Source organism: Apostichopus japonicus, chromosome 16, assembly GCF_037975245.1.
Source record: "Apostichopus japonicus isolate 1M-3 chromosome 16, ASM3797524v1, whole genome shotgun sequence".
NCBI lineage: Eukaryota > Metazoa > Echinodermata > Holothuroidea > Aspidochirotida > Stichopodidae > Apostichopus > Apostichopus japonicus.
The window spans coordinates 10,017,193-10,033,309 of NC_092576.1; the positions used below are offsets into that span (position 1 = coordinate 10,017,193).

General features: G+C 38.0%; 1 protein-coding gene across 1 annotated transcript; it reads right to left on the reverse strand.

Annotated features, from left to right (window-relative positions):
* Positions 1–3,473: 3,473 nt before the first annotated feature.
* Positions 3,474–15,646, reverse strand: LOC139983092 (splicing factor 3A subunit 2-like). Its single transcript, XM_071996440.1, has 8 exons — positions 15,493–15,646; positions 13,028–13,183; positions 11,414–11,532; positions 10,357–10,466; positions 7,142–7,191; positions 6,570–6,710; positions 5,444–5,512; positions 3,474–4,599 (listed from the first exon to the last, which is right to left on the reverse strand). The coding sequence occupies exons 2-8, from the start codon at positions 13,151–13,153 to the stop codon at positions 4,057–4,059; spliced, it is 1,158 nt and encodes a 385-aa protein (XP_071852541.1). The 5' UTR covers positions 13,154–13,183; positions 15,493–15,646; the 3' UTR covers positions 3,474–4,056.
* Positions 15,647–16,117: the final 471 nt, after the last annotated feature.

The window sequence follows — 16,117 nt, forward strand, 5'->3', positions numbered from 1 at the left end:
GGGGGATAGCACACACCTTAGAACTCAATCTTGATGAACAAAGCTTTAGTCAGTCTTGCCAAAGATCATTAGTTGCGAAGAAATGTTAGTAAAAAGGAACATTTTTCATTTGTAGATAGAGTTCCTTTAGAAAAAAAATGTTATCAGTTATTGTAGATAAAGTACCTTTAAAGAAAGTTGTCATGCATTATAATTATACTTGCACCAGTTGTTATTTCTTGTAAGCTGAAGAAAAAAGTATTTCTCCTCATTTTTCCTTATGAATGTTCTTAATTTTAATGTCTGATATGGTTTACAGGTGTCATAGACCTGTTTGCAATGGGGTTAGGGTGGGGGGGAGGGTGTGGTAGGGAGGGGAATATTGAGGCTGAAAATTATTCATTGATTCAATACTGGCATTTTTCTTTTCTCCACATCCACCATTTTTTTTCTAAAAATTAAAAGAATTAAGTACTTTAAAAGTATTCACATTGAGGCTGAAGTATTTCATGAAGTAAATAAGTATTCAATTGCTTTGTTTTTATCTTCACCAAGTCCAACAAATTTTAGTTTTCAAGAATGAAAATATTTAATGTGATAAAGTATTCGTACTTATTTTTGAGGCTGAAAAAAAGGGTTTCATTAATCAAATAATTTATTAACTACCAGCTTTTTGTTTTATACCAAATCCAGCATTTTTAATTTTCAAGAATTTAATAATTATCTTTATTAAATAGTTTGAGGCTGAAGATTTCTATTTTTAATATTTTAGTGATTAATACTAACTAATATTTTCTCTTTATACCCCCAAGCTCACCTTCTGCTATATCGGGGGTTTCTCGATTAATTCTCTACAGTGGCCAATGAAAACCAAAACATGCCAGTTGCAGCAAAAGGCCAGACAGGATAAAAATCTCAGTAAACATGGATAGAGTTATGTTCAGAAATACACCAGTAGGGTGCTAATTCCTAAGGCCTTACTAACCAACATTCCAGCTAAGTACAAGACTGTTGGCACATTTTTCTTTTGAGTGCGGGATTGAACACTTTCCATGACCATACTTGGCCCCAAGGGTCACCCACTTCTGTACTGTATATCTTAAAGGTATGCTTTTTTTATCCTCATGGCCCCAAATATGCTAGATATTGAAATATGGTCACCTTTGGTCAAAATTCTTAAACTGTTTTATAACAACTTTTGAGGAAATTTCCCTCACTGGGACATTCAGTCATCTTCAAGTGTGTACCTTAAAAATGTCTGCGAACAATTTGGAGAGTAAAGACCTCCAGGAAAGTACTTTTTGAAAACTTCTAGCAATTATAGCGTGCTATAGTTTGGGGCCTATACAGCAGAGGTGAATTTAAACTAAAAAACAATTTGACTCACAAACTTACATGGTGATTCCTTTCATTCATTTCGATTCTATTTTAATATTTTTTTTTATCACTTTGAGACAGCTTTAAAACTTGAAGGTTCAAAAGTATTCACATTTCGAGGCTGACAGATATTTTCTTCAATGCATTAATAACCCAAATTATGCAACCCTTTGTTGTTTTGGTAAGAATTTCTAAATAATATTGTTTCAGAATTTGATACTAAAAAGTCAGTTTGGTACAAAAAAACTGTACCAAACTGTATTCATGAAGACCATGCATTTTCAAGATGAAATCTTTCATGGTTTTCGTTATATTTTATCAGTCCTTGTAAAAAACAGGCAGAAAACAAGGATTTTTTAGTTTAATTCGTAGATAGCAAACACGACTGTTTAGGTATCATCCTGTTACATATTTATGACCTCAGCTTGACTAGGGTCGTCCGCAGAATCGAGGCATATTTGTACCAGTGTTTCCAATTTTTAAATCAAATATTTTTCATATAGCAAAAGAGAGAAAAATATAAAGTCATCTTTGAAAATCGTTTATTCTAATAGAACAATTCTCGTCTCTAGTTGGTATTCACTTATTCGTTTGTCTGAAGATACATCTTTTGGAAACCCATATTGTGAGAAGTTGTAGCAAAATTAAATTACTATATTTCAAGGGTGTGTGTGGACTGTTTAACTCGATGAAATATATGGGGGGTTTTATTGTCGATTTTAATATTAGGATTGTTTGTTCTTTTCCCAGGTATTCCTGTTGTAAATAAAACCAAAGATGTATTGTAAGATGAAGTGAATATTTGAGGTTGTTTGTGATGGCAGAGGCTTGTTTTAAAATTAGGTTTTTTTTATTTTTGTAAAACTTTAAGCTGTCGCTTTTGTTGTATTCAAAACTTCTTCGCATATTTCTTACTTGCTCTCACCCAAGATATTTTGGTTATCCTTCCTGTTGTTTTCCTGGAAAAGCAAAATTCTTTCCGGGGGGGGGGGGGGTGCCATGTGATGAATCAAAAATTGGCCTTGCTAGTCATAAACTAGAAAAACAAAAACATCCGGCTTGCAGCAAAAACAAAACCTTTCATTTCCTGTTTTTTTAAACAATGTTTTGCTTCACTAAGCACTTCTAAAGTACGGTAAATTTTAAAGTTGCCCACAAACTGGCAGTTTCGCCAGTGTGAAAAAACTTGTCTGTAAAATAAAACTGCAAATTCAGAATTTTTGAAGGGCAGGAATTTGTTTCCTTTACAGATACAATCGTAAGTTGTTGTTTTGTTTTCTAAGACTCATAACTTGGGGAACAGTTTTCCTCTAAAAGTATGAATGCCATGCCAGAAATTGTTAAAAAGTTGCATATTTTGCCCAAAGAAAACTTGCTGAATCTCTTCTACGCCGTTTAGCATACGCTTTAATTTGGTAGAAGGATTAACTTTCATGCTCTTAGCAAGAATATATCAAGATTTATTCTGATGCTAGTAACATTTTAAAAAATTTCATAAATCATGAACGAGCTCCAGTTACAATTTACTCATGTACTGTTTTACTGTTATTTCCTGTTTTGCTTTCTTTACCTTTATGTTATTTTTAAGAGCACCTTTTTTTATCTGTGACAGATCCTAAAATTAATATTAAATAAAATGAAAAATCTCGAAATACTTTACACTTTTTCTTCCTTCTGTCTGGACTTTGTATCTAATTTTGAAAAGCTTGTGTATAAGACAGAAATTACATAAAACATTATTCTTTGGAAAATCTGCAATACTGTTTATTACAAAAACATTTACAAGTTATTAGTGAAGCTCAAACATCCCTCTCCCCATCCCCATCCAACCAAACCATCCCCATCTCAACCCCCATCTCACCCCCAACCCCCATCTCAACCCCCCATCTCCTCCAAAAGAAACACTTAATACAGAAAATCTAGCATTGCTCAGTAATGATGGAAATAATTTATTTTACACTCTCATATTCACTGCATCGAGGAATGCAGGGTTTTGTAGATTTTGCAAGTCTTTCCTTTCCTCTCCAAATCAATCGATCGATAAATTGATAAACCAATAAAATGCAATATCATGTCTGTTTTGAGTTGAGGAAATTTAAAAATATTCAAACTCTCAATCTCAACTTTTAAAAATTAAGAAATAAACTGAAATACATCATCATTAGTCACATACTCCTTCAAACTAGTAACCAACAGTAACCATCAATGTTTAACTGCTTGTTGTAAACAGTTGTAAAAATGTTTGTGTTGTAAACAGTTGTAAAAACGTTGTAAACAGTTGTAAAAATGTAACTCCCTCTGTTTAACGGACCAATCAGAGTCATTGATAGTAAATCATTTAAATATCTACATAGCAACTCAATATCCAGGTTCTTACATCCTCTGTGGAAATCTTGTACCCATCTTTGCTTATCGACGACTGTCGTTTAGTTCTGTCGAACACAAGATTCATCGGGACAAATGTTGCCGAACCAGGAGGACAAATCCGTCCAGTTTCTGAACCATATCTACTCTACAATCAGTTTGTTAGAGGGATTCACAGGACGGCATTGCTTCATTCGTAGGTGTTCCATCCATCTCTCTGGTTTTAGCTTCCAATCGGGGACCATCACCGTAATCGATACCACACTTGGCTCTGTATTTCTTTGTTGTTCACAATATTGAAGAAGATCAGTCAGTGCATCTCTAGACAGAACTCGGTTATGACGACGTTTCATTCGAAGACCCGACATCTGCCTCCATAAGTGGCATAGGCATTGGGGGAGGTGGAGGGGGAGGAGGGGCACCCAGGGGAAAGCTGGGGGGTGCACCTGGCGTTGGCATAGAAGGGGGCGGAGGAGGGGGAGGTATGGGTGGTGGTGGAATGAGACCAGAGGTGCTAACCGGTGGAGGAGGCCCACCGGGGGGTGGTAGAGGTACCCCGGGCGGTGGACGAGGTGGTCCAGAGGGGGGTGGAAGGGAGGTGCTGAAGGTCGGAGGAGGCGGAGGGGGCATTGGTAATGACATGGGTGGTGGTAGGTGCATCCTTGGCGGCATAGGCGGACCAGGAGGACCAAAATTTGGTGGGAAGGGAGGGAATCCACCGGGGATATTTGGAGGTCTCGGCATTCCGGGAACTGGAGGAGGGGGTGGTCTGGGCATGCTCGGCTGTGGGGGCGGAGGAGGTCCAGTCTTGTTGATCACAGGAGGGGCCGGTGGTCCGGGGGGTTTGATCTCCATCTTGAAGTGAAATTGCAGGAAGAACTAGAGAGAGAGAGAGAGAAGTAAAATATCAGTAAATCATGATTAACTAGCTCATTGACAGTTTTACCAAACTGAGTAATATCCTAAAATAAGATGGTCATAGCATAAACAACTGAGACTCTCCTTATTCTTTTCTCTTCTTCTTCCCAGCAAATGAAGGTGAAGAAAGTTAAGAGTGAATTAATCTGATTCAAATCACCACATCTGGTCATCCAGATTTTATTAATCAAGGAATATTCTCACCATCAACTGAAAAACAGGTCTTGGGGTTGCTAGTGAGCCTGGGCTATTCTCCTATTTTTCCTATTAATTTTTATAATGTAACTCCCGTGACAAGATTCATTTTCCTGTAACAAGACCAGTCATTGGGTCTGTTTTGCCCTGTAATAAGGCCAGTCCTGTGATGACCCAGTCAGCACCAAGGGCAAAAACAATACAGGAACCGGCCCTCGGTTTATTTAAAGAGCAATGTTAACAAACAACAATCTTGGAACAGACGATACCTAATCTAGGTTATCTGGAGCAAAAGATAACATCTCGTCCAGAGTTTTGCAACACATCTACCACAAATTTGCCCTCTGAACCACTGCCTGCCCCCCCCCACCTCCCCCCTTCTTCTTAACTTTGAATCAGAAAAAGGAGTGTAGCTATGTCCAGTTAGCCTTCAGAATGGTATCGTTAGGCCTTTATCTGCTTTGATAATGTCTAGTCCAGAAGTTTGCAAAATATTTACCCCAACTTTGCCCTCACACTTGTCCCCCCCCCCACCCTCTCCACTCCTCCTCCTCTTTCGTTACTGTAGCTATGGCTAATTAACCTTCAGAATGGTATCGTTACTTCTTACCTGCTTTGTTTCTGTGTTCCACGTCGTCCAGAACTTTCCCTCCGACTTGTCGACTTCTCGGCTTGGAATCTAACGGAAGAGAGGTGAACAATTAAAATCCAGCTCCCTCTCTCTGAAAAGTTCAATTCTGGCTCAATTTTCTTTTGCTCTAAGAGACTCTTGGCATCCATCACAATGTAGAAAACTCTTGGAATTTTTCATGTTTCATATTTCATTATATTTTACTTTTGCATTATATTATAATTGATAATATTAATTTATTCTATAATTTATATATATAACATTATTATTATATATTATTTACATTATTATTATAATTAATTTCATATATTTATATATATATATAATGTATTATTATATATAAACTTACACTATAATTATATTATAATTTTTCATTATATTATAAACAGGTTTGAATGAACACTTGTGACCCTCTTCCGTAGTTGTGTTGGGAAGAAAACTAAAAATAATCAAGGAAATTATGTACTTTTTTGCCAACTATATTGCAGAGATGAAGGGAATGAAAAGAGGCAGATAATAACATTGGTGTCTTTTGTTTCTTGTACAGAGTAATCGTCGAACCTAATACGCAAAAATATTCTAAATGTATGAAAGAAAAAGTAAAGAGCTTGTATCATTTTCTGCGTAGAAGTGGCAATTTATTTCAACAGTATCTTTGTAAGGGCATGGTAACAATTACTGTAGAATAAACTCAATGGTCCCAGACCCCAGTGCAACCATTAACTGTTTAGTAACATCCTGTATAATGCGTGGACCAAACTCTTTTTTCCGTTACAAATTTTGCGACTAAGCCCGGGGGTGGAATGTGCTTGCATCATAGCTGCCCCTCCCATCCACACGACCTGATCACACACAAAACATATTACGAGTTTGCTACGGTATCCAAAATCGCAACTTACACATACCTAACCTTAAGATATCAATTTTTTAGTATCTTCATGATATTATTAAGCTTACATTTCTATGCCGTAAAACTTCCTGGCAGTGTGTCCTGTCTTACCTGCAAACTGGCTTTCCAGCTTAAGTGCTGCATAAACAAAATGGAGAGCTAATTCTGCAAATCCTCAACGAGAAATGCAAAACAATCATTGTGAAGGACACTCACTTTGAAAGAGATAGTTTCGTACGGTTCGGCTGCAAAGAGTAGATACTGCCATTTCTTGTCTGGCGGTTCCACTCTCTGTTCGTAGGCTGACATGAAGCGATGCCTGGGATTGATGCCCTCTGCGACCTCTGGATAGTCCACCTGAGAAAAAGGGAGGAAGGAAAAACAGATGCATAAAATTAAAGATAAGAATAAGTAATATTGCTTCAAGGAGACAGATACCTAATCCCATCATCATGGGCAGGCAAAATATATTAAGAAAAAAAAATTATTACACACACCTAAGAGAAGGGAGGAAGAAAAAACAGATGCATAAAATTTAAGATAAGAACATTAATATTGCTTCAAGGGGACAGAAACCTAATCCCAACATCATCGGCAGGCAGGAAATATTTAAGAAAAAAAATTATTACACACCTGAGAGAAGGGAGGGAGAAAACTAAGATGCATAAAATTAAAGATAAGAACATTAATATTGCTTCAAGGAGACAGAAAACTATTAACATCATCATAAGCATTAGCAGGCCCCCCCCCCAAAAAAAAATAATCATAATAATAATTATTACACCTACCTGAAATAATAAACTTTGTTGGCCACTGTCAGAGTCCTTCTGCTTAGTGACTGTGTGAAAGAAAAATAAAAAATAAATATGAATAAATAAATTTAAAAGAAAACCATCAGTTCAATGATGTTACATTTACTGCCCGGCACAGAACCAATTCCAAAATGAATGACAGAGTTCTGAAATAATAGGTTATTTGCAGCCAAAGTCATATAGCTTGTTTGTATTGGTCAACAAAGTGGTGACACCATGGAGTCAGATGAGCTTATGAAAGAACTTCATAGGAATTCATAGGAGGCATGACGATTAACTTAATAGAGGTAGAGACTAAACCTGTTCTCGGGCAACTAGCAACACCTTGCCCACACATCTGGTACCTTAATGACATATGTACCCAGGTCGTGTCTTATTTGCATCTAACATCCGGGCAGAAATTGTCAAGCTTTGGGCACGTTCGTTCACTTTAGCGCGAGAGGAAATGCTACAGTAATGGGATAAAACTCTGTGTAGACGTGAGGTATGAGTAAGTCACTCATCTCTGTTTCATATTATATCATTCCCCCCCCCTCCTTTTCCCCTTGTTCCCCCATCCCTCCTCTTCTCATAGCTCTCTTCCACCCTTTTTTCTCCACACCTTTCTGTCTTTGTCCTTCTCCAGTTTATTCCCTACCCCCTTCCCTTAACCCTCTCTTTGTCCCTCCACTGTTATCTCCTACCTCTCCTCTTCCCCTGTTGGTTTCTTTCTTTCTTCTCTCCATCCCTTGTCTACTAATCCCCTTACATCTATCTCTTTGTGTTCACCATGCTCATTAACCTGTCTGTATTCTTTCTGTGCGTGTTTTTGTCCCTTCTGTTACTGTTATTTGTCATTCAGCCTTTGAAGAAGATCCTGCTAGGATCGAAACGTCAGGCCAACTTACTTTTACACATTCTCCCACACAGGCTCTCTAGTGGATAAGCAGTTTGCTAACAGTTTTATTTTATTTTTATTTTCATATTATATCAAGTAACAAGTTACCCTAGAATCTTTACATTTGACTTTCAAAAGTGTTCAAAGTGGGTAATGGCTGGGATGTGGGTCAATAGGAGTGCAGTGTTAAAATGTTACCAGATTTGTCAGGTTTAGGTAGATGTGAAAGTGCATGAATTCAGAGGAGACATGTAAGAGAGGAGTGAATTAGCTTTCATAGCTGGCAAAGAACAGCACAAAACACATTTTTGTCTAAACAGGTGCGTATCCAGGGGGGGGGGGGCGTTGGGGGCGCGCGCCCCCCGGGTAAGAAAAAGAGGAGAGAAAAAAAGAGAAGAAAAAAGAAAAAAGAGGGGGAAAAAAGAGGAGAAGGAGGAGAGGAAGGAAGGGAAAAGAAAAAGAAGAAAGAGAGAAAAGGGAGAAAAGGAGGGAGATAAGAAAAACGCCAAGACACCGGGAAGAGAAAGAGGAACAGTGACATTATTACAGCGCTGATCCCTATTATATACACAGGGTAGCTAGTGACGGATCAAGGATTTCGGAAGGGGCGTGTGCCTCACCCTACCCCTTACACCGACAACTCAATTTTTGACGTTTCCATTTTCCCTCTCTCACTCGTGATCAATATACTATATATGATCTACAATAACGCGTGTGTGTGTATATATGCCTTAAACAATTGTAGAATTGTTATGAAACCAACTGTGGCTGGTCTCGAACTCGACCGTGTCGTCGGGGAACATTACGCATTTCGGGAAGGGGGCGACCGCCCCCCCCCCTTCAGCATATTTTTTTTTTATGATATTGCTAGTAATTTCAAAATTGAAAGTGCTCAGATGCAACTTACAAGGCATGGGAAGTGTCATTTCCAGCGATCTGGGAGGAATTTCCGGCAAAATTTGCTTTTACGCTTCGCGCCAACAAATGGTCCTGGGTAGTGCCATTTCCAGCGACCTGGGAGGGATTTTCGGCCAAACTTTTCTTGTACGCTTCGCGCCAACTTATGGTGACGCAACACTTAGATACTTTGCCTACAGGCATCACCTCTCCCTTGGCAAATTCCTCGCTACGCGCCCGGTGTTCGAATTTGTAAAGCAAACAGCAGATATCACATCATATCAGTGAGCATGAAAATGGCGTTCCAGGATGAACAGCCTCAAAACTGTCCGACTTGCCCGAAAAAATAACCAAAAATTTTCGCGCGCTCCGCGCGCGTTCAACATGTTGATGTCAATATCATATAAGCAAGCAGCGGTTGTTAGCCTACATTACATGCCATCGTGTACCGTACGGTCCGTGGGGATGATAATGTAAACAACGAAATGTCTTATGCAGATGGAGAAAAAGCATGGAGGTCCAATTATGTCAAAACTATATTTTACATTACAAGGGCGTAGGAACCGGGGGGCTGGGGGGGGGGGCGTCAGCCCCCCCAGTGAAAAGTGTGGTGGGGCGGAAGTATCATTCCTCCCCCCGCTTCGCAAGTCAGAAAACCCCTTTTTCATTTCCAAATGAGAAAAAAAATCTCATGTGGACCACCAAATTGCATCTGAGGCCACCTGAAAATGCAAAAAGTTTCCAAAGGGGAGGGGGTGTCATGGGGTGGCATGGACCAGCTTTTGCCTTCTCAAGAGTTGGGAGCTATGCAATTTTGACCGGTCTGTTAGGGGTTGATGGAGGTTTTTCTATATTGGTTGTCCATAGATGAAATTTTGTGCGACATTATGGGTATTTTTTGAAGTGAGAATGTGAATTTTCAAATTCTGAACAAATAATGGGCTTGAAACCTTTAAAAGTGGGGCTGACGGATATTGTGGGCCGCGACGTAGAATCACCTACAGAAGCAATGATCCACAGGTCATGCGATGAGGTCGAACATGATTTGTGACTGGTGACAATATTCAAAAAGGTTATGGATGGAAAAAAAAACTATTGGGAAATACTTCGTTCTCAGGCAAAAGTGTACATCTGGTTGGTCATTTCAAGGCCGAGAAGTACCATTTCCGGTGATCTGGGTGGTATCAAAACCAGAAATTTTCTTGTACGCTGCGCGCCAACCGATGGTGGCGCTCCGCTTAGATAGTAATTCGCGCCCCCCGGGTTAGAAAATCCTGGATACGCGCCTGCTAAACATTTCCGATTTGACATCCAATGTAACCGGAAGTCTTCCGAAGGGGGAGGTTGAGGAAGGGGACACTAGCAATATGCTACAAATAGGGGCCTAAATTCAATTGCATATTTTGAAGCAATTTACCTTTGTATCCCGGCCTCCCGATCTTCACAAACTTTTTAATTTCTACTCTGGCTCTCTCTAGAGCAGGCTGAGCTGGTGTATCCTTGGCCTCTTTAGCTGCACGTCGCCCTCTATTAGGATGGCAAATAAAATGTTGCAATTAAAGTAGCTGATATCATGTAATGTACGACATTGGTTCTTTCTCCAAAAGATACATTTTGCATTTCTAGTCATCGATTCTATATCAAATCTACTAGCTACATCAGAATTCCTTCCCACCACTGTAAAGGCTACAGTAGCAAATTTGGCAAGGCATACCTTGAGCCAAAATACTCATATATCCATTCACTGTGTACTGTGTATTTAAGTAAACATCATAATCTCACCGCATTGCTAACTCTGTATGTTTGGTCAAATTGAGGACCAAAGATAAAAACTCATAAAGTTGCTTTAAATTAAAGTATTGGTTCAGGTGTTTGACATGTCTATTTTGTATGAAAGAGCACAAAAAGACATAAAGAACAGTGAAGAAACTACCATGATAGCATGCTCTGTTAAGGAGATATGACACTTTGAAGATATCAAAATTTCTTTGAAAACAACTTGTGTAGAAAGACTTTACTGTGAGGGTGTGATGTCACATCCTCACTTCCTTAACATTTGTGAATATATTTCTTTAAAAATTATTTACAATTTTTAACACATTTGAAAATAATATAATCAAAAATTCTTTAGATGTTTAATCTCAAATACTTCCTTTGACAAATATGAGATGCCCTGACATATCTTTTGGTTGAAAGTCATGAAATCTCACAATATATTTAGAGAAAAAAAACAAAGACTTTTCAGGAATGTGAGGATGTGACATCACAGCTAGTCAGATTTCAGCAGTTTCAACACAATCTGATAAAACTTTACACTTGAATATCTCTTTAACCGAAGAAGATATTTGAACATTTTTTTCACCATAGTGTTTCTTTTATTGTCCTCTTTCATATAACATAAACATGTATGGCAACTGAACCAATCCTTTAAAAGAATAAAAATGATGACAAAGAAAGACAAAAATTAATCTCACAGGTTCGCTTGATGTTTCTTTCCCTGCGTGTGGGCCAGGTAGCTGCCCTCGTTGTTATGAAGAGTAAGGCAGAGCTTGCATTCATAGGAACCCAGATGGTTTTTCATAAAATATGGATCCTGTTTTGAAAATATGATGGAAGAGGTTCCTTGAAAGGAGTTTGGATCAACATTTATGGAATGAAATTTTCAAACTACATTTCACTGATATTTCTGGGAAAAATTGTAACGATTGTAGCGACCAACTTATACTCTCATTAATTGTGTTTCGAATATATAAAATATATATCTAAAATTTATTATTTCCATTACATATATTTAAGTTTTCGGAGATGACCTTGTCCTCCACAGATTGTCATATTTGACCTAGGCTGGGCTAGACGGTCCCTGTGATTTGCAGACTTTGTTAAAATTACTTTAACAGTTATAAAATGCTTGTAAGCATCTCTATAAAGTCAAACCAGGCCTAAACTTTTCACAAAACTTTAGCCACTTGCACCAAACTGTGAGTGCTTACAAAATCTACTGGCTAAAATCAGGTACTCACTGTTCATTTTCCTGAATTAAACAACACATCAATTACTGAACAGGCTTATGGGAGCAGCCCGATAATATTTCCTGATAATAACCAGTCATACAGGGCAACGTTAGCTAGGAGAATCATGCAGATTCTTTGATTGACGATTGCCAAACGACTTATTGTGTGTGTGTTCATCAATGTCTACCAGAAATGTTATTTTCTTATTTGCTTTACTGGCAAATGGTAAAATCCACTGACAATTAGCCAGTAAATAGCCAGAATTTCAAAGTCCAGTACTTAGCCAATGCAAGTAGCTTGTATGAGAATCATACCTGCCAGATTCTTATGAGTGTGGTATTAAACCAGTAACATACCAAAGCAAATGATATTAACAACAGTGAACATCTGTTGCCACTTATAAACCACGTTAAGTAAATATTGCTGATAATTTCCGTTTATTTGTGTACATAAAGCAGTTTCTTTATGGTCAACTTCATGTATGCATCCCTTGCGCTACATTATTGATAGACTTTCTTTAAATGACTTTTTTTTTTTCAGAAAGCCGGACAACTCAAATGTTTACATTTTACAAAAATTTTGACCTCTGTTGACCCTGGCAAATGACTGTTGAACTTCATATGTAGAGAAGAACAGGACAACTCAAATGTTTACATTTTACAAATGTTTTGACCTCTGTTAACCCTGGCAAATGACCGTTGAACTTCATAGAAAAGAACAGAGACATTGTACTCGATCAGATGAATCCACATAGCAAGTATGAAATTAATGTACCATGAACATTTTGAGTTACCAGATACAGTATTTACCAGCAGATGTCACAGACACACACACACATGCCATAATAATAATAATAAACAGTTCTTATATAGCGCAACTTACTGTACAATAAAGTCTCGCCACGCTGTACAAAAGAAAGTGAAAGATATGTACACAATATAAAATAAGAGTAAACATAACAATGAAAACAGGTGTGTCTTCAAAACAGTCATGCCATTACCATCGCAGAGACTGCTTTCGCCTCTGGCAAGGAATCTAAAAGGTCAATTCAGGTGTGTTGTGTGTTCAATGACTTACTTTATTCAAGTCTATGGTTTCCAGAGCCAGTTGTCGTAGCCTCTCCCTTCGGTCCCTGTTACTCTCTGATGCCGAGGCCACCCCACCACTCCCAGTCTTCCCCCCTGCACGATGCTGGAAATCCATTATTTATTCCAATCTCGTCAGGTCAGTACACTGTGTGATGAGAAGAGATAATTACGGGTACAGGGCCAGGGCTCAGTGAACTAATGATTGCTTGGCAGATTGATGTCACTCAAAATAAATTTAGGCCGTGGACTGTACATTAGAAAAACATGTTCACAATTAAAAGATGGAAAAGGCTGAAATAAATCTTCAACCTTTATACTTAAACAAACTAAACACTCCTCCAACCACCTTGCCCCCCCCTCCCCTCTGCCTCGCAGGGTTGGCATTTTCCTGGGAAAAACCTGTTTTTCCCACTAAGCGGTAAAAACCAGGTAAAAAATGAGAAAAACTGGTAAATACCGGTAAAAACCGCCTCTGTCTCGAAAACTATTACAGTATTACTTGTCCGTAATATGCAGGGTCATCAGTAGGCACGATATTGTTTCATGACAAGCATATGTTATTGAATATGGGAGTTTCTTACCTTCATTTTGAGCTATTTTATCACAACCTAATTCTACTTTTTGTGGAAAAAAGAGTACACATTTTTCATATTGCACATGTATAGTTATTCTGTCACGATCTCTTTAGCAGTATGCATTGCCTATTGCCCAAACCATTATAGGTCTACACTGGGACACTCACCCCTCCTAAATTCTTCAGGCCTATTATGTGCTCCGACAGTTCATTCAATTATTACAGTAGGCAACAGTCTATTGAGGTGAACTTCAATCCAGGGGGCTCAATAGAAACAGGTTGGGGGTGGAAAAAGCAGCGAAACTTGTAGCTTGCTATAGGTATCTACGAGGGAAAGGAGAAGTGGACTGGTAGTCTGTGCCTACTGAAAACCTAAAGCACTTCAACCTGAAAGTATGCTATAGCAGGAGCTACAACATCAGACTCATAGTCTCATACTGGACACTGTCATTAGAGTTCTGGGAATTATGTGTTTAAACGTCAGTTATTTACTCTGGAGGTCCAGCTAATATTCACTTTGCAAAATTGTTATTTTTTTTTTAAATTGGCTCCACTTACATTTTGGTTTAATACAGTAAATAAATGTCTTGCAGTGAAAAGTACTACGTTATGTTTTGATCCCTATTGTTCTAACATTGCTGAACTGTCATGGCCATAGTGGCTGACTGTTCACTATATGGTAAGGTGACCAGACGTCCCCGATTTTCGGGACAGTCCCCGATTACAGTGTGTTGTCCCTGATGAACAAGTGTCCCCGAAAATGTCCCCGATTCGTCTAAATGTTCAGGAATTTCGAAAATATCCCACATTATTAGTAAAATAGTTGTAGAAAAAAAATTTAGTCAAGTGTGCAGTTGCAGAACGGAACTAACCAGTATTTCAGGTGGGCCAGTGTAAAGTGGAATATGCTAGATCGATCTACAGTAGTCTAGCACTCTTTCGTAAAGTAAATTTCATCTAAGAAAAAGCTACATTTTTGAAAATAAAATTGATTTAAAAAGTGCTTCTAAGTATCACCATTTTATATCTAAGCACCTTAGGCACTTGAAAATTTTCCAAAGGGGAGGGGGACACCTTAGTTAGGGTTTGCACACAAAAGATGTACTTATGGGAAGCTCTTGAATCTACTCTACCTCACATATCTAAGTTGTGTGCTTACTAGCCTACTAATTTACTGTAATATACTGGAAATAAAATGAATGCCAAAAGACGTACTCATATGACAAGTGACATATTGACTGAACAATGGAGGACCAAATACTTGAAAATTTCAAAATAATTTACCTACCATTTAAGCAAGTTTCTTTCTGTCATGGTGCAAATGCATATTTTAATGGCAGGAAGCGACAGTATTAATAATTATCCGCTAAATCAACAGGCCTGTAAGTTACTGTTAATTGTGTAAGTACTATTAGGGCCTAGGCCTACTTGTTAATGTTAATCATAATTAATATAAAGCCATGCCTATACTTCCTACTCCTAGCCTATACTTCAGTACTGTTCAGCCTTTAGGGAATGCTGTGGTGTTGCTGGTTCCTGAATGTTTTCTTACTTTTCCAACTTACAGGTGTAATGTAAGGCTACAAGTTAACTGCAGTACGCTGTGTTTATTCACATGTAGTATTGGAGCTACCTAGTACATACTGTAATGTAGCCTACAGTACGTTAGTTTAGCGTTAGGATAACTTTAGGCTAAGGCTAGGCAAGTGTAGCTTAAGCCTAGCCTAGGTTTGCGAGGATTATGACCACTAACGTTAAGATGATCTTAAGCTTGTCTTTCGTCTTCCATATTTAATTTCGTACATTTCGTAAATAACAAATCTAAACCCCCAAAAAGCGAAAACAGTCCTAAATTCGTATAACAAGAAGGAAATACTTACATGATTATTGAAGTCTACACCGCCTGTCGTTTCGCAAACGTACCAACGCCAGAAATCATGGGCAGGGTAGCATAGTAATAAAGTTTCTACTCTTTATATCATCGCGTTCAATTCCAAACTCCCTTGTATCATAGTAGGCTATGTGGTTTGTGATGTCGAAGAAATTTATTAGAAAGCTTTACTTTTCCATTAAAATATTTTAGTTGACAAAAGATTTATTCTTGAATGTGATACCTGTGAACGCATGTTAAACTGTTAATGTTCTCTGTATAGACTTTCATCAAAATGTCACTTCTGTTGTAGAAATATATTAATGTGGTTAAATAATTTTAAATATAAAGAAAAGCAAAATCCCTTTCTGGTCAATTGCCATGATGACCTCATTAACAAAATATCACCAAATTTGAAAACATCATTTCATTTTTTCTTATATTTATTTGGGGTGGGGGGGGGGGGAATTTTTTTGCTTTGATGTTGTTCATATAATGAATGAGGTGAGTTAAAGAAGCAGATTATGTATTCCGGTATATACTACAACATATTTTCTCAAACTTATGGCAAGTTAACGCAAAACTGGCAGCTTTTATTCTTAAATAAACCTGAATTTTCACAATGCTAATGGACA

Bases quoted from the DNA above. Each gene is read 5' to 3' on its own strand.
- LOC139983092 (XM_071996440.1), bottom strand. From the start codon at position 13,153: ATGGATTTCCAGCATCGTGCAGGGGGGAAGACTGGGAGTGGTGGGGTG. The intron at 6,711-7,141 runs GTAGGTGTAATA...CCTTTTTCTCAG, and splicing joins AACAAAGTTTATTATTTCAG to GTGGACTATCCAGAGGTCGC. The intron at 4,600-5,443 runs GTAAGAAGTAAC...CTCTCTCTCTAG, and splicing joins GGAACACAGAAACAAAGCAG to TTCTTCCTGCAATTTCACTT.